At 48.5% G+C, this 24380-nt stretch overlaps 10 protein-coding genes across 10 annotated transcripts; 5 read left to right on the forward strand and 5 right to left on the reverse strand.

Moving 5' to 3' along the window:
- Nucleotides 1-467: 467 nt before the first annotated feature.
- On the reverse strand, nt 468-1601 carry FPRO_10456 (uncharacterized protein; the record flags this gene model as incomplete). The annotated part of the gene is made up of 1 exon (XM_031231423.1): nt 468-1601. The coding sequence occupies one exon, from the start codon at nt 1599-1601 to the stop codon at nt 468-470; it is 1134 nt and encodes a 377-aa protein (XP_031081461.1).
- Nucleotides 1602-2392: 791 nt separating this feature from the next.
- On the forward strand, nt 2393-4049 carry FPRO_10457 (uncharacterized protein; the record flags this gene model as incomplete). The annotated part of the gene is made up of 4 exons (XM_031231424.1): nt 2393-3229; nt 3276-3509; nt 3559-3879; nt 3930-4049. The coding sequence occupies 4 exons, from the start codon at nt 2393-2395 to the stop codon at nt 4047-4049; spliced, it is 1512 nt and encodes a 503-aa protein (XP_031081462.1).
- A 454-nt stretch (nt 4050-4503) lies between these two features.
- On the reverse strand, nt 4504-4928 carry FPRO_10458 (uncharacterized protein; the record flags this gene model as incomplete). Its single annotated transcript, XM_031231425.1, has 3 exons — nt 4504-4693; nt 4750-4854; nt 4906-4928. 3 exons carry the CDS (start codon nt 4926-4928, stop codon nt 4504-4506), a joined length of 318 nt encoding a protein of 105 aa, XP_031081463.1.
- A 1097-nt stretch (nt 4929-6025) lies between these two features.
- On the reverse strand, nt 6026-6337 carry FPRO_10459 (uncharacterized protein; the record flags this gene model as incomplete). The annotated part of the gene is made up of 1 exon (XM_031231426.1): nt 6026-6337. One exon carries the CDS (start codon nt 6335-6337, stop codon nt 6026-6028), a length of 312 nt encoding a protein of 103 aa, XP_031081464.1.
- A 2725-nt stretch (nt 6338-9062) lies between these two features.
- On the forward strand, nt 9063-10888 carry FPRO_10460 (putative amino acid permease NAAP1; the record flags this gene model as incomplete). Its single annotated transcript, XM_031231427.1, has 3 exons — nt 9063-9356; nt 9402-10580; nt 10628-10888. 3 exons carry the CDS (start codon nt 9063-9065, stop codon nt 10886-10888), a joined length of 1734 nt encoding a protein of 577 aa, XP_031081465.1.
- A 515-nt stretch (nt 10889-11403) lies between these two features.
- On the forward strand, nt 11404-12402 carry FPRO_10461 (uncharacterized protein; the record flags this gene model as incomplete). The annotated part of the gene is made up of 1 exon (XM_031231429.1): nt 11404-12402. One exon carries the CDS (start codon nt 11404-11406, stop codon nt 12400-12402), a length of 999 nt encoding a protein of 332 aa, XP_031081466.1.
- Nucleotides 12403-13939: 1537 nt separating this feature from the next.
- Nucleotides 13940-14497, forward strand: FPRO_10462 (uncharacterized protein; the record flags this gene model as incomplete). Its single annotated transcript, XM_031231430.1, has 1 exon — nt 13940-14497. The coding sequence occupies one exon, from the start codon at nt 13940-13942 to the stop codon at nt 14495-14497; it is 558 nt and encodes a 185-aa protein (XP_031081467.1).
- A 930-nt stretch (nt 14498-15427) lies between these two features.
- Nucleotides 15428-17801, reverse strand: FPRO_10463 (uncharacterized protein; the record flags this gene model as incomplete). The annotated part of the gene is made up of 2 exons (XM_031231431.1): nt 15428-17605; nt 17679-17801. The coding sequence occupies 2 exons, from the start codon at nt 17799-17801 to the stop codon at nt 15428-15430; spliced, it is 2301 nt and encodes a 766-aa protein (XP_031081468.1).
- Nucleotides 17802-18891: 1090 nt separating this feature from the next.
- Nucleotides 18892-20421, forward strand: FPRO_10464 (uncharacterized protein; the record flags this gene model as incomplete). Its single annotated transcript, XM_031231432.1, has 2 exons — nt 18892-18912; nt 18961-20421. 2 exons carry the CDS (start codon nt 18892-18894, stop codon nt 20419-20421), a joined length of 1482 nt encoding a protein of 493 aa, XP_031081469.1.
- Nucleotides 20422-20828: 407 nt separating this feature from the next.
- On the reverse strand, nt 20829-23847 carry FPRO_10465 (uncharacterized protein; the record flags this gene model as incomplete). Its single annotated transcript, XM_031231433.1, has 6 exons — nt 20829-21523; nt 21571-22614; nt 22662-23377; nt 23429-23514; nt 23606-23698; nt 23809-23847. The coding sequence occupies 6 exons, from the start codon at nt 23845-23847 to the stop codon at nt 20829-20831; spliced, it is 2673 nt and encodes an 890-aa protein (XP_031081470.1).
- Between the last annotated feature and the right edge of the window lie 533 nt (nt 23848-24380).

Here is a 24380-nt window from a genome sequence, read left to right on the forward strand (position 1 = left end):
AGAAGAATTATCGATCGCGATTTTGATGATGATGATGATGAAGATGAAGAGCGAAGTTTGCGAAAGCATTCTAAATAAATAAGAAGAGCGATAATGTGTTGCTTTGGTGAGAAGGAGCAATCTTCATGACACTGGCTGTCGGTGCAGAATAGGTAGGTAGGTAGACCCCAGTAAGCAAGAAAAGCAGACTTCATAAAATGTATTAGAATATATTTATTAAAAAGATTTATTTAAACTTACCTAATTTTATATAAATTCCCTAAATCCTTTTATTATTTAGGATTTAATTCCTTTAGTTTTCTATCCTCTAATAGACTTTCATCCTCACTGGAGAGTGGCCATTACAACTCACTGAGTGGTACCTCAGCACTCAAAACAATAAATCGTAAGTGGCAAGGATCCTACAGTACGAGCACTAGTTGTATGATCGTCATCCTTTCGAGAATGTAACTTCTGCGAGCGCACATTTATGCAAAACGATCTAGTCGGAAATTCTCCAGGATAGGATCCGTCTCCCCAGTGAGAATCTGCCTGCTCAGCAATTTCCCAACAAGAGCCCCATTCGTAACCCCAGAATGCATCACAGCGACACTCAGGCCATCCAATCCCGTCTCTCCAAGAATCGGAAGTCCATCTTCTGGCAATACGCGATGCCCAATAGTGTAGTGACTAAACTCAAGCTTATCCCCCCCGACGACAGACTGTTGAAGTTTGGTGAAGAGTTCACGGGCTGTCTTTTCTGGATCATCGCCTAGGTCTCCACCGGCGTAGCTTGAGCCGAAAAGCAAAGCTCCTTCGAGGGTTTGACGGATGTGCAGTTCGGGGGCGTTGATTACACCTTTGATAAGCTTTTTAGGGGTGGGTTTCGTGTTGACGAGAAGACCGGCTGTGCTTTTGAGTGGGAGGGGGATGTTTTGCGATGCGAGGAGAGGGACGCTTCCTAGACCTGCGGCTACGACGACATGGTCTGCGGGGATAGTTTGGCCGGACGATAGAGTAACGCCGCTGATATGGCCATCGGCCTTGGTGAAGCCTGTGACTTTAGTCTCGAGAACTGTCGCGCCGTTGTCTTTTGCGAGGTTAATCAATAGCTCAGCCGCCTCGTCAGCTTCCAGAGCTCCCTCTTGATCGTAACCAAGACCCCATTCCGGAAGCTTCGTCTCTTCAACATGAGGCTCCCGCTTAGATATTTCCGTCTTATCAACTCGAAAGACATCGTATCCCCAAGCAGTCAGGTTCTTTTGCTCCTCCTCAAGCTCTTCGGGCGATTTATCCCAGCTCGTTGTTCCTCCCCAATGAATAGGTAAGTTATCAACAGCTTTCTCAATCTCTCTCCAATGCTGAAGAGACCGAAGTCGAAAGTCGTAGTAGAACTTCTTATCCGACGAAGCAGCGTTGAGCCATGCGAATGAATTGGGAGTGGCCACTCCTCCGATATCTTCCGCGATGATGGTCACGTTTGTCTCGGAGGAGAGATGCCAAGCGATAGAAGCACCGACGACACCGCCACCAACCACGACAATGTTGGAGTTTGCGACGCTCATATTTGACACTTGAGGCTTTTTGTCCTCATTTTGAGAGTCATAGTGACTGTCGGACATGTTGAAATTATATGTCTCGATATCTCAAGGTCGCATCAACCCCGCCTTTGCCGGATGTTCTTCTTGAGCCCGAAATGAAGATATGATGTGCTTCGGTGGTGCTGTAGGAAGATAATGTTGCATGAATTATGGAAACTACTCGGTTATGTAAAGCAACCTTCTTGAGGAGGAAGTGATCGTTATTGAGTAGTCAAAACCTCGGATGACGTGCGATAGATCTGAAGGTCCATCCGAGCTATTCTGATTGGTTGATCCAGTCGCTGTCTAATCCATCATGTTAGGTAACCCGACGATGCCCTCAGGGAGCAACAAAAAGGTGTTGAAATAAAGTTAGTAAAGGGTATCCTAAACTTAGTAAAGGTATACTAAATTCATACTAAGTTACATAAATTCATTCATTACTTAGGATCGGTCCTGAGTTATCTTTCCCCCTCTGGGATGCACGTTAAGCAACCCTCAATATCATCTACCAATTATTGGAGACAACGAAACGCCGTATCTAGATGTATTTACTTCTTTCAAGACATTGATATCATCTCGCATATCCCGTGACTTGTTTGAGGCCCTTAAACCAAGGAAAACCACGTAATCATGCTGCACGTCTATCATTGGGGTTACACAGTCGTCGTAAACTTACCAATCAGGTCTTATTCATTTTCAGCTGCGATGGCCAAGACAGCCATCTCATATGCCCGATATCGAAAGCAAAATGGGATTGAGGTGATTCTTTTTTATATATTCCCGATCATTTCTGTTTTTCTTGTCGCTGTTTAGATCGCGCGTATATCATCATGGCTTCACCATTCTTTGAAAGGGGCCTTACATGGCTTCCGTATTTCACCGTTGCCCTCTTTACTTGGTTCATTCTCTCTTCTGCTTTCGCTTGGTATCGTCTCCGACATATACCGGGTCCTTTCTTCGGTAAATTCTCATATCTTTGGGTAGCTTACATCACCATCACCGGAACACAGCATGATCACTTGGTCAACCTCAATCGACGCTATGGGCCTCTCGTCAGAGTTGGACCAAACGAGGTCCTCGTTGATGACCCAGACTTGATTCGAAAAGTCTCAAGTACTAAAAACACATATACCAAAGGAAACTGGTATCACGGCGGCAAATTCAATCCTTATCACGACCCCATGTTCCAGATAACAGACCCAGTTCAACACGATCGGGTCAAGGCAAAGTTATCTCCCGCTTACAGTGGACGCGACGCTCCCAATCTCGAAGCCGTAGTCAACAGACAGGTCGGCAGTTTGATTCGGCTAATTAAGGAGAAATACATCTCTACCCAGGGAGTTTATCGTCCGATGGAGGGAACAAGAGTAACACGTCTTTTTGCACTCGATGTCATATCGAATCTGTCTCTTGGCCAAGAATTCGGGTATCTCAAAGCTGACTCTGACTTTCACGGGATTGTCAAGGCGCTCAATGAACATTTGTTGGTCATGACGCTCGCAACAGACATTCCATGGTTGAGAAACTTGATCTTTTCGCCTATGTTTCTGAAGCTGTTTGGACCGACTGAGAATGATACAAAGGGGATTGGCCCGCTGATGAAAGTGGCAAATACTATTGTTCGCGAGCGATATGCTCCCGAAGCCGATGAGCAGCATGATATGCTGGTGAGACATTTCTTAGGTACGGAGATCATACGCTGACTGGCTAAAGGGCTCGTTTAAGAGACATGGTTTACGACTGGAGGAGTGTCAGGCTGAATCTCTATTCATGTTTGTGGCAGGATCAGAAACCACTGCCACTGTTATACGGGTAATTCTGCTCTATATCGTTGCTTCACCTCACATATATCGGCGCCTCAGACAAGAGATCACGGAGGCGGTATCTGAAGGTCGAGCTTCGAATCCAATCACAGACGTCGAGTCTCGGCAACTTCCTTATCTTCAGGTAAATCCCCCTTTGGATTCCATTCGAACATGCTGACATTGTCTCTCAGGCAGTGATCTACGAAGGCATCCGGATCCGTCCAGCTACAACGGGCATGTTCTTCAAAGATGTCCCAGCCAGCGGAGAAACAATGCATGGGAGGTATATCCCCCCTGGTACATCAATCGGCATCAACGCTTCTGCCTTACTGCGCTCCGAAGCACTCTTCGGACCTGATCCTCAAGTCTTTAGACCCGAGAGATATCTTGAAGTCGATAAGGAGACTAGTGCTCAGATGAAGCGTGATGTAGAGATTGTGTTTGGATATGGGCGGTGGATGTGCGCTGGAAAGCCCATCGCGTTCATGGAGCTGAACAAGGTTATTTTTGAGGTATTTACTTGAATTACTGATGTGGTTAGAGTTTACTGACCAGTTGCTAGCTTCTCCGGGTCTTTGATTTCCAGCTCGTTGAGCCTGAGGTCGCGATGAAGTCAGAGAGCTACATGGTGTTCCATGACCAAAATCTGGTACTGAGGGTCACAGAGACAGGGCATGAATAGGGACAAATGATGGTCTTGCAAACTTCACATTATTGCTGTTTGACTCGAGAAGCTCCAAATCTGTAGTTAATAGGGGTACATGCCGCTAATCGTGTATTAACTGAAACTTGAGTCTAATTATAACAAAGAGAACCCCAAGGGCAGTATGCAAATTCAATAACTGCATTGAGACATTCATCATCTCTTTTTTTCTTTTTTCTTCTTCTTCTTTTTCTTATAGCAATTAGAGACAATTGGTGCCTTGGCAGAGGGCGCTATAAGATTTGGCAACGGACTTCGCCCACGTTGACCTGGAGAGGTTAGATAACTTTCACAGTTGAAATGAGCGTGGAGATACGACTTGATGAAGCACAAGGTCTGTGAGTCACTGGAGGTTCAAACCATCCACTATTCACAGACAACAGTCAAGGCATAAGCATGCCCCTCTGCCGAGGAATGTATTCCTAGTAGATATCTAGCTCTTGTACTCATTGACAAGCTGCTCTAGCTTGGAAGGGTCTGCTCCCACAACCTCATTGGCCTTCTCGCCATCCTTGAAGAGCATGAAAGTAGGCATCGCTCGGATGCCGTACTCTTGAGACACATCCTCGGCCTCGTCAACGTTGACCTTGATAAAGTAGATAGATTCTGTGGATTCCGAAAACCTGGTAATGAGGAGTAAGCTGAGTTGTACATATGCATGTTGCCCGGCGGGACTCACTTCTCTACAACGGGGCTGATGAATCGGCATGGTCCGCACCACGGGGCCCAGAAGTCTGCGAGGACGACTGTGTGCTTTTCAAGGGTATCCCTGAACTCGGCGAGGCTGTGTGCTGTTTAGTTTGACATGCGAGGATATAGAGATTATGCTGCTTACTTCTTGACTTCGTGGACTGTCATTTTGAAATGGTTTGCGATGGCGTTCTCTGGATATGGGAGTTTGAAGGGTCTAGGAAGCTCGAGGGTTACAGGCATTTAAATACTGTGTAATGTTCCCCTCACGTCAGGACGCGTCATGGTCTGATTGGCTGCATCGTCGTGCATATTCCATGTCTCCGTTGCCTTGAATTCAGAGACATTTTTCAAACTAGACGAATCATTTTCCTATTCTGATTACTGTGGCGTCCGTACGTGGTCAGATTTGCTGAGCAACATCAGCGAGTTCCCCGCAATTTTGTTGAAGCTGAAATGCTACGGAGGCCAATTGACAGAGCGACCTCATGAATTGTTGAGGCATTTAGCTATGACGTCTTAATTTGGAGCTATTTGCAGCTGATCGGCCTGTGGCTGGAAGTCTATCTACAGACCTTTAGCGTGGTCACTAGAGGTGGAGTTCTGAGTTGGTGATCAGTCAGCTGTTTAGTAAGGAACCTTGATGACTAGATTCTGCGGATATTGCCAGTCAGTTTAAGAACTTACTGACTAGCTCGGATATATTCTTATCTGTCTCGGACCTTTATCTAAACACTTACACTCATGCTGCCGACTTGATACTCATGATACCAGCTCTTGTTATGTTACGCTCCAAATCCATCACTATGCATGCCGTGTCTCACATGCAAAACATGATCTCAGCAGGCTAACGAATCACAAGACAGACCCCATCTCTTGTGGCACGGTTGTCTCATTCGTTGTCACTGATTGACCTCGGCGACCCTCATCGAGGGATTGCAGGATAACCGTCAGATACCTAGCCAAGATTAGTAAGTTGGCTCATGAGCTATAATTGGCGACACTTTTTTGATCACTACATAATTACTAATCAAGACCGAAGCCTGTGTTGGTGTGTTTACTCATCGCTTCTTCAAAACTCTGGCATCACGGCATGCCACTCTGATTTCCAGTGTTTATGCGACGCCTTCATGCAATCATATACAGTTTGGTAATTGTGGTGGTAACTTGAGTATAGACTATAGAACCGCTATAGTCGACCGAGCTTAAACCAATATCATTGGAACTCCATACAACGACTCAAGCTTCCATCTCTCACAATACACCTAGGGAAACTTGCTCCGGCAAGAAGAATCAGCACCAGTCGCGCCAGCACTCTGACATCTGCGTCTCCAGTCGCAGTTATCGAAACTAGAAGCACCGCCACCAAAAGTCTTGACGTTGCACTCCTTGTACTGGGTGTTGGCACCGTACTCTCGCGTGTTAGGCTCTGTTCCTCCCTTGAAGTGGTCGCAGACGGCCTGGGTGGCGCCGTTGTTGGGAATGCCGTTGCTGTCGTAGCAGTGGCAGCTTTCGTAGCTCGCGCAGGCGGAAGCGAATGCTGAGAGGGTCAGGAGACCGAGGATTGAGACCTTCATTTTGATGGATTAAGGTAGGTTCTGGAATTGTTAGGCTCTGTGAGAAACTCCGAGGACTATGTATGTACCTTGGTAGTCGCTTTTTGAGGTGTTGGCTTAATGATTGTGATGTTGAGAGATGTGCGAGTGATGGTTCTTCACTTGAAGAGACATTGGCACATACTTATACCCAAAATTACAGCTCAATAATTCCTCTCCTCAGTACGTCAACAGCATAGATCATCAGTCCCACAGTCTCCAGTCGTTCTCAATAGGCATCACTACACAGGACTTGTCAGGATTCAGGAGACTCATGATCAGAATACGAGGTTCTCTTGATCCTCCAACTTCTCACAGTGATGCCAAGAAGCATCGCCAAGACTCAGTCTCCTATAATTTCACATACTTTCATAGGTTTGTCATCGGTACATCGGACTTTAGTTTCTTGGCAAATCAGGGATCGAACTACTTGTACAACTGCCGAAAGCTCTACACTCGTCTATTGGTAGAATACCCCATAAAAGGCTCAAACTCAAATATTAGCGGTCAAAATAAGGTTTTACATAGACTGATATATGACCGTTTCGGTGGATTCTCGCTTCGCCGATAATCCGAATGAGATTCCCATCAACTACGTATCATGACTCGCGATATATGTTTTAACCAGTCACAAAGCCATCTGTACTCGCTTGATGGGACTGAGGGACGCGCTCCAATCGGAATCATGCCTTAAAATAGATCCTACATCCTCTCAGTTGAGAACAGGCCGGAAACGAATTTAGCAAGTCAAGTTCGCTTGTGGTCCGCGTACGGTCCGCGTATAATGCCAAGAGAAGTAGGATAACTATTTCCGTGTTCTTTTTGATCCCATCCTCAACAGCATATATTCCTTCGACCAAGTTTGACGAACTCGACTCGGCAGTGCCTTGATAGGTCCATTTGTCCTCTTACTTGGCCGTGAATGGATAGTCTATGGTCCCGTTCCCGTTTGTTTAAAGCACTCCTGATGGCCATTTTATGGAAGTACTAGCTTGATTTTTATCAATATAGAAGTAACCACCTTCATAGTGCAAAGCGCAGTCATGCCATCTATAGACCTCAAGTCCACGAGCAAGAGTCAGGCGTTCCGTCTTGAAACAAGTAACAGCATCCGCCGTCTCAAGTTACACCTAATATCTACTCTACCTTACTCACTCAATGCACACTTTGTAGTGAAGATTCCAATAGCGCGAGCCGCGTAGTATTTGAGGATCATCATGTCCCTTTCGCGTTGCCCACTTTCAACTCGGTATAAGGTTCTTCTGTCTCCATAATTTCGAGGCCTTGACTCTCATGGCACTAGCTCTTTTCAACATTGGCTAGATCACGACGATCCTCCCGAGTCTCCCGAGAAGGCTCTCACAGGCAATTGACTGCCGTCAGTGCCTTTCACGGCAGAACTCTCGACTTAATGTGTCAAGTTCCTAAAAGCTAGTCCAACTAAACTTAATAAGCGGCATTTCATTTGCGGAACCAGTTCACCCTATAATGAGCCTAATACATCATAAATAGCTTTCGACAACGGACCATCGCTGTTTCACACAAAATTGATCTCGCCATGTTTGTACAATAGTCATAGATGGAAGTGTTTGCAGGGGCGACTGGTCCCAGGTAGCCAAGCCAGTTGCTGTACTGGTGACCGCCGCTTGAGGTGAATCGGAAATTGCCTTTCTTGGTCCGATAGAATAGAAAAGAGCGTCGTGACTGATTCTCAGAGGATAAGATTTTACCGGTTTCTTCGACCTCTCCTATGGTGCATAATGCAAATAGGGCTTTATCCCCAACGATCTTGTGTAGGGCATGCATCAGCTCTGGTGAGTTAAAGCGGTTCACATTTCCCTCGATACCCCATTCTTATTGTTGCTGATTTATCTGTTTATTATCCCTTATCTCAAAACAGGTAGCACTAGTCCGTACCCTACCGGGTAATGGAGGCAACTCGGGAATAAGTGACGGTCCATCGGCTCCGATCATGGCTCCACCACGATCCGCTGAGCCGCAACTTTTTTACGTTATAGAGACAAGGATGTTTCTGACTTGGAGGCTCGAAGAGTGGACTTATTAGACTTGGGAGTAACGTAATGAGGTAGATCTTGATTGATCGTCGAATCATTCCTTGACTTAAGTTGGATGAGGCTTTTGATAAACGAAAATCTCGATATCGGATTACAGTTGTAAGAGTTTGACCTCGGTGTTAGACAGTGGCGAATTGGTCGAACCACTGGACTTGACCATCGAATCACTGAAGAATCTCTGTTTCTCGTGAACTAACATGCTTCAGAGACCATAGAGTCATAATCTGTCCCATTGAATATTCCCAATATATTCGATTCTTTATGTTTGGCTGTCTCATACGCATACGCAGTCTTCTCCAACTTTCAATGTGGAGTCTTGCTAAACCTACAAATCTCTTACCCTCGTTATCAATACAAACCCTTCCCCATGGAGATTTACGTAAATAACCAATTCAATATCTGGAGTAGTACCCAAGACTCCCCCCCTTAGATCGTGGAGATTCAAAGGCGATTTAATGAAAATTTTGCATCCAGAGTCATGACCATGCCATGTGTGGGCCTAATAGCGTTGTTACTATGGGGCCTCTCATCTTTTTTATAATGGGGCCATTTAGCAAGAACTTTTTTCTTCTTTCTCTCTTTAATTCCTCACTCTTTTCCGTCTTTTAGGTAATTCCTTGAATTTGGTCATCATGGCTGTTGAAAAAGTCGTGTCTGATTCTCCCGTGATTGGGGAAAAGGGCGTAATGGCTGATGAAAGCGCTCCTACGAAGGAACCCTTCACTGCAACGGGTGAAGAATATGAGCAGGATGATTTCATGACGAGGACGGGATTGAATGCAAAATCGTTTACGAGGAAGCATTATGGACTTGGGCTTGTGGAATTGGATCGCAAGATGAAGCCGAGACATCTTCAGATGGTGGCTATTGGAGGATCGATCGGTGCTGGATTCTTTGTTGGATCTGGTTCGGCGTTGAGTAAAGGTGTAAGTGAGTCCGTCACTCAATCGAATATTAGCTAATTGTTACAGGGCCCTGCTACGCTGTTCATTGACTTCTTCCTCGTTGGAGTCATGGTCTTCAATGTCGTCTACGCAATGGGTGAACTCGCCGTCATGTATCCCATTTCCGGTGGTTTCTACACGTATGCAGCTCGTTTCATCGACCCATCTTTCGGTTTCGCCATGGCGTGGAACTACACTCTTCAGTGGGCTGCTACGCTTCCTCTTGAACTCACAGTCTGCGCTATTACGATCCAGTACTGGTCCCCTGACGTTTCCCCCGGAGTCTGGATCGCCGTGTTTCTCGCTGCTATCACCATCCTCAACATGTTCGGCACGCTAGGATACGCCGAGGAGGAATTCTGGGCGGCGTGCTTCAAACTCACGTCGATTTCTATCTTTATGATAATCGCGCTGGTGTTGGTCTGTGGTGGGGGTCCGTCTAGTGGGAGCTATGATACCTACCAGGGCTTTAAGCTGTGGCATGATCCCGGTGCTTTCAAGAATGGGTTCAAGGGCTTTTGCTCTGTTTTTGTAACAGCCGCGTTCTCGTTTGCTGGTTCAGAACTCGTGGGTTTGGCAGCGGCTGAGTCTCGAAATCCTACTGCCTCGGTTCCTGCAGCTATCAAGCAGGTCTTTTGGAGAATCTGCTTGTTTTACATCGTTGCACTGCTTTTCGTTGGTTTGTTGATCAACTGCAACGATCCGAATCTTCTCAGCTCGAGTTCGTACTCCAACAGCGCAGCTTCGCCCTTCGTCCTTGTTGGGAAATATTCTGGTCTAAAAGGTCTCGACCACTACATGAACGCCGTTATCCTCTCGTCAGTTTTGTCCCTCGGCATCGCGTCCGTGTACGGCGGGTCTCGCACGCTTCTTGCGCTCGCACAACAGGGTTTCGCGCCAAAGATCTTTACTTGGGTTGATCGAGCGGGTCGACCTCTGCCTTCTGTTGGATTCATCATTGCATTTGGATGCCTTGCTTTCTTGAACCTTGATGCAGCTGGTCCTGTCATCTTTGACTGGCTTTTGGCTTTGTCGGGATTGGCCATGCTCGTTTGCTGGGGATCAATTTGTCTTGCGCATATTCGGTTTAGAGCGGCGTGGAAGTATAATGGCCATACACTCGACGAAATCCCGTTCAAGGCTATTGGTGGCGTTTGGGGATCATGGCTGGGCTTGATCTTTGTTGTTGTCATTCTCATTGCTCAGGTGAGTTCCAAATCTTCATTTTTGAAACATCAGCTAACATTTCCCAGTTCTACGTGGCCATTGTCGCCCCTGTTGGGGAGTCCGGAATGGGTACTGTCGAAGACTTCTTCATGCAGTATCTTGGACTTCCTATCGTGCTGGCTTTCTGGGCTGGAGGATATCTCTGGAAGAGGACAAGTTGGATCAGCATTGAAAAGATTGATATTGATACGGGCCGACGTGAACATGATTGGGAGGCCATCAATGCTTGGAGGACAGAGCTCGCTACGTTTCCCTGGTGGAAGCGATTGAGATACACTTTGTTCTAGTTTAAAGGTCTGAAGGTATAGATATAGAGCTTAGAGTATGACTATGGAAAAGTTAATCATAGCAATTTGGAATTTTGTATCATGCCCCGAGATTTGAAAACATGCCAATATTGACGTAGTTTGGTAAGATCTATAAAATAACAATCATCTAAGTATAGCTGATTCAATCCCATGGGCCGTTTGTCAGTTCTTTCGTTGTGTTACATCTGGCCGTCATCCGATCCCTTTGTCTTGCGGAGATACACCATCCGAAGTTTGCTATCTCATCACGTTCACTGACTACTGACGAAAAGCGCTATTTGTTCATAGACACAGCAAACTGTTCAAAGCATCATCGTCAGTCACACTTCTGAATCAATGTCTCTAAAAGAACGATATGTCTGCCCAACCCTCCACGTCTTTTGCGCGAGACCTTTCCTACACTTGAACGGGACTGAGCCAGCCAGAAACGAACTGTGCCGCTTAACCTTTCAAATCTCTCAGAACTTCAAATGCAATCTCATATGGACACGGCGATGAATAACGGAGGCCCAGGCCCAGGCCTGCAGTCACAAGCCGACCTTCCCTGGGACTCACTGATCGACACATTCCCATTCCTCACCAACCAAGCCTACCAAGCACTCTCCATTCAACTAGAGTTCTTCCACAACATGAGTAGCATGAACCTCCCTATGCCCCAAGATGCTAGCGCAAAAGAAAAGTTGATGGTAATCCTCAACAAAGCGAAAATAGTCAATGACCTCATGTCAAGTTTGACTCACAGCGCTGAACTTCTTATGGATCTGAAGGATATAGAATATGACGAGGTCGTCAATGCAAGGAGAGATGAAGTTAGCAGTATGCTTGACGAGGCTGGCGATAATATTAACAAAGTCATTGATATGCAGACAAAGGAAGTTGAGAGAGGGTTGGCGCAGCAAGAGGCAGAGATTCAAGAACAACAAAGACGTGCAGAACAGGAAATGATTTTGCAACAAAGGATCTGTGGGCTTGGTATGGGAGCTCCAGAACCTCCTGGAACACAGATGCCGTATGTGCAGCCACCAGCTCCGCAGCAGAGTCATATGCCACAACAAAGCATTATACCAGGGCAGATTCCAGGACTTCGCCATGCTTCTGTACCATCAGCCGGACCTCAAGGGTACACTCCTCCACCACTAAACAACGCAGTTCCAGCATATCCTCAGGCGCCAGCACACCTTCAGGTTCCCGTCCTTGGTCAGGCGCCCGGGCATGGTCATTTTCCGACGCACAGTCAAGCTCCAGGACAAGCTCAACTTCCAGGACATAACCATCCCCCAGCACATCCCCTCTCCCAACCAGTCCCCCAACAAAGACAAGATAGCGTATCCACCGAAACAAGCACCACAAGCTCTGACGACCCTGAGAGTCGAAGAATGCCGGCTACAGAGTTGAAGAAGCAGAAGCAAAAACACAGAGCTGCCAAGAGAATGGCAAAGATGAGGAGAGAGCGGCAGAGGGGCGACTTTTGTAAGCGCTGTGGACGTTGTTGATGGCAATACACTTGTAACCATCAGGTATAGGATAAGCATAATCTAGTGTTATATGCCAAGTATTAGATATCTTATTTCTCAACACTTCTTGTTCTGCCAGTGATCACCCCGAACAAACAGGCCACGATTCAGCTCATAGAGCCAGTTTGTTGAAATATGTCTCTGTCCAAATCCAAGCCCAACTTGGCAGTGAGCTGTCTGGGATATTTCAATCGACTTCAATCATTCTTTGAGGTTGCTAAATCTTACCTCATACTCCGTCAAGATCTGATCTAGAAACTATCAAAATGAGGCAAGGAAACTTGGGGCCTATTTTCCAGACGACAAAAAGATGCAGGTTAAGGACATCTTGGTAGTACTCTAGACCAATATATTTTGGCACCCTGATTCTGTGTCAGAAGTTGTCTTGCAATAATCCCATAATTCTATTGTAACTACGTATTACCAAAGGAGCCTTCCATCACTTCCCACATAAGTGTCTCTCGCCTTGATAATATCCGAAAGACTACAGGTTTCTTTCGACACGTGCCCCAAAAATTGGCTACGGTCGAGTCGCCACAGCTCAGCGACATCAACTCCAGGCTTCCAAGTGGCCACGATTATATGAAGTCTCTGGACCATCTTTTTCGGATCGACTTTTCCCGAGTGTTTCAGCCACTGTCTTGCCATAAGTCCAACCTTGTGGAAATCCCCGGTTTGGGTTTCGACCATCTTTGGGAAGAGCTTCTTTGGCAAGAGTTCTTCTGTATTTATCATTTTATCCCAGCAACTGATGTGGTATATGTCTGCCGGTCGGCCAGCTCCGTCGCCCAAAACAAACTGTGGCCAGTTTACTTTTATCGAGTACCATTCATAGATCACAGGGACCACAGGAGTTTGTTTCCCGTGGTATCCGCATAAGCGCCCGGCCGAGCAACTTACCTTGATTTGAGGCCTAGCTATCACTAGCTGGACCAACTGATCACGATATTCTTCTTTGACTCTTTCCAGAGTGAAGAGGAGGGCTTCTCCATATTTTCTAAGGCTGTGTGGCCGTTTAGGTGGCAGGGCTTTTTCTGGCTTCTGTGAAGGGCTGGGGATGTCTTGGTCAAGTATGATTCCAGGCCTTGGTAGTCCTGGAGTTGAAAACTGGTGTGCTTGGGGCGAAGGCCATGTCATGTCTTTAGCCCTCGATGGAGTTTTAAGGGGTGAACTGCTGGCTTGACGCTCAGTGATACTGAAGGGTGTCTCAACAGGAGTTGGAATAGAGTGCTGCTCAGTCTGAGCACGCTTGGCTGGTGGGGTATCCTTAATCTGTCCTGTTTCTTTTGTCACAGTGTCATGCTTGCGTTTCTGAGCATTTCCGGGTGTGATTTTCTGACCAACCTTCCCAGATGGCTTGGTAATAGAGTGTTGATCAGTCTGAGCACGTTTAGCTGGTGGGGTATTCTCAAGCTGCTCTGTTTCTTCTGTTACAGTGTCACGCTTCCGTTTCTGAGGATTGCCGCCTGTTGGTGTCGGAACAACCTTCCTAGATGGCTTTGGCATTGGTTTGACGATGATTGAGTCTTGGGGCTCTGGAGATCCTGAACGTTCTGGACTTGTTGGATTTGTTGAAGGTCCTACAGGTCTTGAAGGTCTGAGTACGATGCGTCTTAAATTTGTTGAACTTCTTGAAGGTCCTATACGTCTTGAAGATCTGAGTACGATGCGTGTTTTACTTGTTGAACGTGTTGAACGTGTTGATGGTCCTGAATGTTCTGGACTTGTTGGACTTGTTGGACTTGTTGAAGGTCCTGAAGGTCTAGGTACGGTGCGTGCTGTACTTGTTGAACTTGTTGAAGGTTTTACAGGTCTTGAAGATCTGAGTACGATGCGTATTTTCCTTGTTGAACTTGTTGAACATGTTGAAGGTCCTGATGGTCCTGAATGTTCTGGACTTGCTGGATTTGTTGGACTTGTTGATGGTCCTGAAGGTCCTGGTGATCCTGAAGGTCTGAGTACGATGCGTGTTGTACTTCTTGAACTTCTTGAAGGCCCTATAGGTCCTGAAGGTCTGGATACGATACGGAAAGGGTTAGGATCGTCTGATGCCTCTTCGTACATGATGTTTTGATATGATGCGGTATAGTCTTGATGAATTATGATGATGCTGGACGAAGAGTAAATGTTTGAAGAGTACAAGTTTGCTTTGGAGATGTCTCTCCATGATTGACTTGCCTGGGTACCTAGCTAACCAAGTATTACGAGGGCAGGCACTGCTGGGGAAGGAAGTTGCGAGTCCATGGAGTGCAAGGCGCATGCGTAAGAACCCAGGCGAAGGAAGGCAGGAAAACTTAGATCTTTTAGCCATTGATGAACAGACTTCAGTAAGTTTACGTACCTTACTGACCCTTAGATCCGTGGGTTCAATCTCCTGATTTACTATCACAAGTCACCTTGCTCTCCGTAATCACTACGTAATTCACAACATGCTACACCTAGATGGACGCAGTCTAATCAGCTTGGTATTTTGGGTAGAACTGGGCTAGAGTCCTCAGGGAGTTTGCGACTGGCTGGGTATAGGTAGGTAGCAACCAGAAGAATGGCACACAGCTCACCTCCCCAGCAAGGTACTCAAGTCGGCCAGATGATCCCTGGACCGTTGACCAATTCGCCATTGATAGACTACTCACGGCTCATATCAGCGTCTAATCTGTAGCACTTGGTCAGTTGTTGTGGTATCATGTCAAAGTCGTGAGCTAGATGTGTTGTTTGCAGTTGAGAACTACGGCTGAGCCCTTATATCACCATAGTGCACCAGTCACAACATCAAGGTCAAGTCGAACTAAAGCATCAGTTTCAATAACTGGATTTTGGAACCGAGCCAGCGTGTCGGTTAAGAAGCTCTGCATCAAAGTTTAATGCCGATCTGGGGCCCATATCATGAAGATATATAGAGTCCACGGATACATTACAGAGTCATCTGAGTCACCTAAATACAATCCTCAGCTGACTTCATTATAAGCACAAATATACAGGGGTATTAACTATCATCACATCCATCCTACTTAGAAGCCCTCGTATGCTCCTCATAAAACTCCAGCGTCAGCGCCGCCAAAAACCCAGGAATGCACCCCTTCTCCCGAACCCAGAACCCAATCTGGTCACTGATCCTCCTCGCGAAATCACTCCTAGGCCCACCGCCAACCTTCATCGTACCCCGCTCACCATCAAACACGATCGAGTTCTCGTGCTCGTCTGTCTGCGAGGGATAGAACGTGCTCTCGACGCGCATCTTGCCGTTGGGGATGAACGTCACGGTCCAGCCGAGCGTGGAGAAGATGGCTTCTTTGAACTCTTGGGACTTGGAGCCCCAGACTTCTTTCAGGCGGCGCGTGCGCTTCTCGGCGGAGGCGGTTTCGGCCTTGGCGGCGCTGATTTCGCGCTCCATTGCGGCGAGGACGGAGGTTGGGATCATGGGGACGGAGGAGTTGGCGGTCTTGGATTGGAGGGTTGCGAGGAGGTCTTCGTTCTCCTTCTTCAGTGCCTCGAGGGTGGAGCGCTTGATGGCTTCAAAGTCCGATGTAGGATTGGACTTGAGTGATAAAACACGCGTTTGCGTTTGTTGCTTAGCAGCTTTCAGTTGTTCCTTGCTGGTGGACAAGTCCTTCTCCAGCAGGGCAATCTTGTTTTGCGACTTTGTCAATTGCTCCTCTAGCATGCGCTTCTTTCGCGTGAGTTGACCGAGTTGCTCTTGAGAGCTGTCATCCTCCGCTCTTGAGCGCTTGCTTCCTGTCGTGGGTTGGGGTGTGCTTGGTGCTGAGGGCTCGATTGACGATAACTCGGCGTGTAGGTTCTGGACTTCCATCTTATACTTGTCGACAAGATCCTCCAGCTCTTGCACGCGCTGTACACGGGCTTGGTCGAATTGCTCTGGTTGAAGTGTCTCATCTTCGGTATCGAACGTCTTGAGCTGTGCGCGGAGGTACTCGACTTCCTTGACGGCCAGGGCACGTTGGCGTTCCAGTCGCATTCGGGCCTTGTCGGCGTTGCTAGCATTTGCCACAGTCTTTGCATTCTCAACCTCATTCTTAAGTTGAGCCTGCTCGTCGCGGAGCGATTGGATGGTATTCTGCGCAGCAGTGATCTCAGCCTGTAGAGCGCCCACCTTTTCGACATACGAGGCATTCGTCAAGCGCTCCTCGACAAGGGCTCTCGCAACAGCTTCTGGGGAGTCAAACTCAGACTCGTCTGTCTCGGCCGCGTTTCTAAGATACGCTGACCAGGCCAAGCGCTCGTCCTCTAATCGTTGTCGTTGTATACGCGCCTCGGCAAGCTCTTCTTCAACCAATTCCGCCGCCTCCAACTTTCGCTGCAGTGTTCGCTTCTCTTCTTCGACAACTTCGACTGCTTTGCTCAACGCTCGTAGGTGCTTAAGTTCGGAGAGCTGATCACGATTCGTCGCCTCGAGGTTTCGGATATGCTGAACTTGTTCGGTAAGTTCCTGTCGGATAATCTCCATCGTCTCTGCATCGCCGCTTTGCGCTTTGAGTCGTAGGACATCGGCCTCGAGATTCGCGATCACTCCATCCTTCTCGGCCAATTGAGCTTGTGTCTGCTGCAGCACAGTCTCCCGCTGCTCACTCTCCTGCTCAAATTCTTGGATTGTCTTTTGCGCCGCGGCAATCTGCATCTCCATGTCTGTGGCTTTTCGGTCGGCAATTCGGGCAGCATCGTCCTTCGCTGTGGATAAGTCCTCAAGCTGTTCCTGCAGCAATCGGGCCTCATCCTCCGCTTCACGAGTCTTGCGCTCTAGTTGCTTCTTATCACCATCAATCGAGTCTTTAACGTCTTGCAGCTCCCTTCGCAGAGCTTCTGTTTGCGCTACCGCCTTTTCGCGTTCAGCCTCAGCGGCTTGTCTGTGCTGCGCTTCATCTTGCTCCCGCCGTCGAGCTTGCTCCAATTTGCTGCTTTGTTCTGACGTCGCAATTTCTTTCTCTTGCTCGGAAGTCTGAATTCGATATTGCAGCGTCCCAATCTCAGCTTTTAATGACTCGATTTCTCGCCTGTACTTTTCGTACTCGTCCGCGTCTGGGGGCGCCATGTTCTCCTTATGACTTTCGCGCGAACCGGGACGGACAGACTCGGCGACGTGGCTTTGTCGAGATTGAGGTCGAGGAATATTTGAATCACCTGTGAGTAGATTGTATGTCGGTTGTGTACTCGAGCGAAAAGAGGAAATCTGCACCCAAGGTTCGCGGTCAGAAACATATGTTCGAGCTCGGGAATGTTTGTTTTGTTTTGTGTTGACTTACCCTGGACTGTCGGAGTGATGTCTGAGGTCTGTCTATAGCAGACGTACTGGCTCGGAATCTGGCATTAACAGAGCTTCGTCTGCTCCCACGCCCATCTTTTTCACTGGGCGTAAAGGAGCGCATTTTCCGAGTTTTGTGGGTTGCGTTGCTTGAATGATTGAAAGATCGCGGTCTGAAGATGCTTTGTTTGCGATCACCACGGTAGCTTAGGTCATCACGTGACTCGGCTGGTCCTTGCGTTCAAGAGTGGGCTTCGAGATTCAAAGAGAATTGCGGCACAAGAGTAGGTCGTTTGTTGCAGAAGATTTGTAAGAAGCTTTGCTAGGGAGATAAATTGAGTGTTTGTGTAGTGTTGTGAGTTGCTCTTATACCCAGAAAGCGTTTTGGCCTAGAGATTTGCCCAAGACTTTTCCAGGTGGTGTGTAGGGTATGCCAGAGGAAGCTCTGTATCAAGCTCCACGAAGCTTCTTGAACTCTGGAGGCGTATAACGGCATGCTAATTTAGCATTGAAAACGCTAGGGTTAGTCTCTATCCTGCAATTAACAGAGTGTTAGTCAACTGCTATCGTTGTAGCACTAGGGTTGGTCAACAATGGTTCTATTGTTGTTACATCTTCTAAGTGTAGGTTGATAGCATTTCGCCAGTACAATAGCTCTTTGAGTTTACACATACCCGTTGAACGGTCCAATCCCAAGCCAGATTCAGGCCAGACATATCCCTAACCCCCTGAGAAACTTCTCCAATCACTCCCCCATAATGACGCATCCTTGCAAACCGCTCTCTCTAAGCCTGCCAAGTCGATATCATCCCAGTGACGTCTTCCGTACCTGATAAAGATGGACCCCTGTCCCGTCTCCAGAGCCTCTCCTGATTGGCCATCCCACATTCCTCATGACCCACTCCTCTTTCTTTTCCCTTGTGTCAAGCTCCAGGACCCGACGATCACCGAAGTCGAGTTTGCGATCCATCCGCTTACAAAACTGAGCTCCACTGACGTCGATTCTTGAATGACGACGGTTTTATTCGTTCCTTTTTGCTTGCGCTTGTTTATAGCTCTTCTTGGTCTTGAGTGAATGGGACCGAAGCTTCCGCGGCAGCAGATCACCTCGGCATCGAGAGCTTCAGCTGTAACATCACCTCTTACAACCTTCTAAGCTTGTAACCTTGAACTGAACCTCTTGCATCATCTGTCGAGAACTTTGGTCTGCAACAATGGCCTCAATTGGCCTCCGGGTAAGCTCTATATCCCCCTAGCTCTCCGTTGTGCTCTAACATCTCTAGTCCTCCGTGACCACCCGCGCCATATCCCTTCGATCCTACCATCTACGACAAATCGCCCCAACACAATACACACGATACTACTCCAACCCAACAAAGCCCTCCACCTCAAGCTCAAGCTCAAGTGCAAGCTCTAACGAATCCATCGCAAGCAGCGCATCCTCAACACCAACCAACAAACTCAATGTCTTCAGCAGCGAATGGGAAGACCTCGACACTTCCATCAAGTCCTTCGCCGACCTACCACATCGACTCTTCGGCGCGAACCAACACATGATCATCAACTATGAGCTCAAGGAAGCTTTGCGCCTTATGCTGCGGCAGTTCAATGCGCCGATAATGTACTGCTTTGCCTACGGCTCTGGTGTCTTTCCGCAGAGCCCTTCCAAGGCTAGTATTTCGGAAGCAGACTTTCGCGCTGTGCATCCGAATCCACCGGAGGCGCTTATAAAGTCGCAGAAGGGATCGCCGAAAGTGCTGGACTTTATCTTTGGTGTGTCGCATGTTGAGCATTGGCATTCGATCAACATGAAGCAACATCGGAACCATTACTCGGGACTTGCATCCCTAGGTTCAGGTGTCGTATCGCGAGTTCAGAATTGGGGTGCTGGCGTTTACTTCAACCCCTATGTCGAGGTCAACGGCATGCTCATCAAGTACGGCGTCACAAGTATCGATAACCTCGTTCGCGACCTTTCTTCCTGGGATAGTCTATACCTCGCTGGTCGTCTTCAAAAGCCGGTCAAGATTCTCCGCGACCATCCTCGCGTCCGACTCGCGAACCAACATAACCTCATCGCTGCAGTCCGGACAGCTCTTCTTCTCCTCCCACCACAATTCACCGAAGCTGAACTCTACAGCACCATCGCAGGTCTCAGCTATCTAGGTGATCCACGAATGGCTCTCCCAACAGAGAACAAGAGCAAAGTCACAAACATCGTGGACAACAACATCGTTCACTTCCGTCGTCTCTACGCTCCCCTTGTCAAGACTCTTCCCAATGTCGACTTTACAGGTGCTTGTCGCATTGACGACACAGACTGGATCATGAACCCTGAAGCTGGCAACAAACTCCAACAAGACATGGATCCCGTACGTCGTGGTAACATGGTCAGACGACTCCCCCAAACCTTCCGATCACGCCTATACTTCCAGTACCAAAGACGCTTCGGAATTCCCCGCGGAGAGTTCAACGAGCTCATGAAAGCTTCAACGGATGAAGAAGGCGGCGCCGTTAAGAAGATGCAGGGCGGAGAGTTTGAACGCCGCATCGCCACAGACGACGCCCAGAAACTCAACGAAACGGTGCGCATCGTTATCAAGCAAACGGTCAACTGGCCAAGTACTGTGCAAAGTATCAAGGGCTTATTGATGGGCGGATTCTCAAGAACGTGGCGTTACCTAGGGGAGAAGTATTCCAAGTATAAGAAGGACCAAGATAGTAAAAAGAGCAAAAAGGCGTGAGATCATTTCTGTATATTTAAAGCATAACTTCACGTCCCATGAAAGAGGATAGTTGTAGGAGTACAAGGACAAAAGGAATTGGTATAGACGCAGCGAAGTAGCAAAAAGACTCTGGACACATTGTCCTTTTTTATGATTCATCATGGTTCTGTTTCTTTCAGCTCCATATACAAGAGCCTACTCTCTGTTCCTCCTTAGGTGTCAGGTGGTTTTAAACATACAAATACGCATACAAAGAAAATTATACTAAAGGGAAAAAAAATGAGGATGGGTAACAAAATGAAGATGAGTGAAAAGTTCATCCCCAGGAACAAGCCCCATTACGCTCGCTATTCAATGCGCCGCCAAGATATGGCAATATCTTGTCTTTTCTATCCATGCACGTGAAAATTATTCAACACTACCCACTACCGTCCTTCGTATTTACCGCTGACGAGCTTTCTCGAGATAGGTACGTCAACCCACTTGTGTTCTGTGCTGGCGGTGTCGTCCGCGAAAGGATCATCCTCAGATACATCTTTCCCTTTGCCCTTGCCCTCGTCGAGTCTAGAGATGGAGATACCGCTGCCGATGACTTGATCGCCGGTGGCTGTGAACTCCCAACGTGCTTCAATGTGGCCTGGTTTGGGCTCTGCGCCTTCTGCGCCAATGATGCGGCAGACAATCTTGTGAGGCTCCGTCGTGAGGGTGAGATCGCCAATGCGCCAGTACACGAGGTGCTTGTCCTTGAGGTGTGTTCCTACGGGCTTTGTCTGAGCGCCGCTGGATTTGCCTTCGTAGGTGGCGACGATGACGACGTTGTGTAGTGTTACAGGGGCGGTGAGCTTTGATGATGGGTTGAGCTGGTACTGTAGCAAGAGGCCGAGTTTGTCTCCTTGGGGCTTCCATGCGGGCTTGAGGGAGAGAGGAGCATGCTCGCCCAGTGAAGGGGTTTCGGAGTCTTCGGAAAACACTCGGTATGAGAATGCCGGTGTGTTATTGGAGAGGTGATCTAAACCCATGGTGAACTGATCGTTATGGTCAGGAGATGAGTTCACAAAGATGCGGTTCGGTCCGATGCGCTCAAGGGCCGAAAAGTTGTTGATGCGTATAGTCTGGTAGCCTGATATGTGTTAGTGAGTGTGATTTTGTGATATTGGGATTGCTTACTCTTCGTATCACCAGAGTCACTAGGGTTGTTGACGAATGCAATCTCGCCAGTAATGGTTGTAGACTTGACGACGCCATCCTCAAAAGTAGCAGAAACACTCTCAATGATGGACGTGTTCAGTCCTGGAGCAGTCATATGCGCATGCTGAGGATGGTTCAAGCCACCCAATGAGTTGCCTGACCTCACGGACTGTGTATCAGAGGTACCAGCAATACTAGCCTCGGATGCCAAGGCTGCAACTGCACTTCCCTTGGAAAGAGATTGTGCGAAAGATGGAGATGTTGGCCTGGCGCCAAGGGACGAGTCCGTACCGCTCTCAGGGAGGTTGGGCGGTGGCACATACATAGTATGGCGCACGTCACGACGTCCTCTCACTGTACCACTACGACGAGTGGCCGGTCCAAGCTTGAGACTATTGGCGACGCTGGAAAGAGCAGCCATCTTGGCCTCTGGGTCCTCATCCTCCACAGGCGTCTGCTGAATGTTGACCTTGAGAAGCTGGTCAGGATCTTCGCCAGATTCCTTAGCTTCACGCTGAGCTTCAGAGATGGGGTCGTTCATTGGTGGTGGAACGGTAAATCCTTCAGCGTCTTTGGTTGCGAGCTCTGGCGGCGCGGGGGACTGGTTCTCCTGCTTGTGTGACGGCGGAGGGCCAGGGGGAGGCTGGACATCTGACAGATCGGGTTCATGGTTACCGTTGACTGTACCCCCAGTCGTGTGTGGGATCGGGCTGTCGAGCAGATTTCCGTTGTGCGACACTCCGTTCGTGTTCTCATGCGAGGCATCGGGCCTGGGCGAGTCGGTCTCGTTATTGGGTAGCTTGGGCACATCGGGAGTCTCTGCTAGAGAGGACAATCGGTGGTGCTCTGCGAGGTTGTTGGAGGAGCCTCGAGGGGAGACACCGCGCTCGTTTTGGCTGTGACTGGTTCCCATGCGTCCAAAGCTGGGGCCTAGCTTTCCGGGAGAGAGCTGGCCGAAACCGGCGTGCATGCTCTGTCTCCTGCGTCCGCCGAACATGGTACCGAGGCGGCGTAATTTACCACCTTGAAGCTGTTAGTGACCGGTAAACGAGAATTGTCAATGAACCTACCTGGCTTCTCCTGTGGAACCGAGTTGTGTTCGCTGATATCATCGTCGCCTGCGTGGGAAGAGGCGGGAGCTGGAACAGGCGCAGGAGATGATGTGTGGGCGCTCTGAGCAGGCAAATTGGTGCTATCGGCAGTGCTTGGAGGAACTGGAGTCGAAGGGGTTGTGCCTGCGAAAGATGACTGCCGTGTTGATGTCCTTGTAGGAAGCTTTGCCTTGCCAGCCGTAGCCCTGTGCACAAATGACTGAATCTCCTTTTCCGTGTCGATTTCAAGCATGAGAGCAAGGGTCTCCATTGCATTCTCCTGCACACGCCCAGCTGAATCAGATTCGTGGGTCTGATACTGTGTGAGAAGATCACGCAAGTTGTTCACTCGTGACTCGTCGAGGGCCTGGAGAGACTCGAAGATGAAAGGTGCCTGCGACTCCCACTGCCCTGTAGCAGATTCGAGCTTGGAAGAAGCTGCGTCGACCTTTGAAGTGTTTGCACGGCTTCCTTTCTTGGTAAGCTTATCGACCTGATTCTGGGACTCTTCGAGGTCTCTGGCCATAGTCGTTAGGTTGCTGGACATGGTGTTCATGTTCTGGACATCTTTGCGGTTGGCAAAATTGCGCAGCGGATGCTCGATGTCCCTCTCGATGCGATCGGCAAGCTGATGATGCGAGTGGGCGATGTTTTCCGTCGAGTCGATGATTCTATTCCACGGCGCTTGGAACACACTGCAGTTCTGTGAGTAATTGCGATACAAAGGCCTCAGGAGGGATGTTTACCCGAGCTCAGACTGAGAGTTGGGAACCTTGAAGGTAGCAAGCTTCTTGAGGCCCTGCACGTACTGATCCTCCACGCGACGGCGCTCCTGTGTAGAATTGATTAGCGGGATGTCGACGAGGCTCGCAGCGTGATGCCATGTCGTTGCGTAGCCATTGGCGGTTTGCGGATTGTCGTACCTGGAGCCAGTCGGCAATTTCGGTGTTGACGCGGGACATGCGCTTCATTCGTTCGGTAAGAGTGTGCACCGCCTGGCTGGGCTGGAGAGTTGCCTACTCACAGCGCAAAAGAGTCAGCCAAAGTCCAGCATGGTATTGTATTGATTTCTGCCTCCATTGTCGCCTATGGCGATAGAATTGGAGGTCGAGGGGATTAAGCTCACCAGCATGGCGGGATACTCGGCCCTGGCCATATCCTCCATGATGGGCAGCGCAAAGGATTACTGTAATTATGTATAGATACGGATGAGGGAGTAGTGAATTAATTATAGGATTAATCGCTCGAGGACGAGATGCGCATGGCGGGTTTGGTTGAGCGAGAGGGGTCGGTCGAGATTCCGAGGAGACAAGCTGAGTTCGTTCGTATGCGATGATGAGCTACGTAACAAAGGAGTATCCGTAGTAGATCAGATGATTGTGATATTATCGGAAGAGTCGGACTCTGGGGAGTAAGTGAGTATTATTGCCGCAGAATGCGTAGATCCAATGCCAATGCAATGCAATGCAGCCGAGGATGGACGGGGACGGGACGCGAGGTTGGAAAAGAAGACAGAAGAGTAACTTAATGCCTTGGCTGGGACGACAACGGCTAAAAAGGCCTTGACCCAGAATAACTAACGTTAGAGAGAGGCTGGCGCTGAAAGTGAGCGAAACAAGACAGGGCTGGCAGAGTCGGGTTTGGGCTTGGGCTGGGTCTCAGGAAGCAAGAAAAGACTGGACCTTAAGATGGGGTGTC

Source organism: Fusarium proliferatum (genome assembly GCF_900067095.1).
Source record: "Fusarium proliferatum ET1 genome assembly, contig: FPRO_scaffold005, whole genome shotgun sequence".
NCBI classification, from domain to species: Eukaryota; Fungi; Ascomycota; class Sordariomycetes; order Hypocreales; family Nectriaceae; genus Fusarium; species Fusarium proliferatum.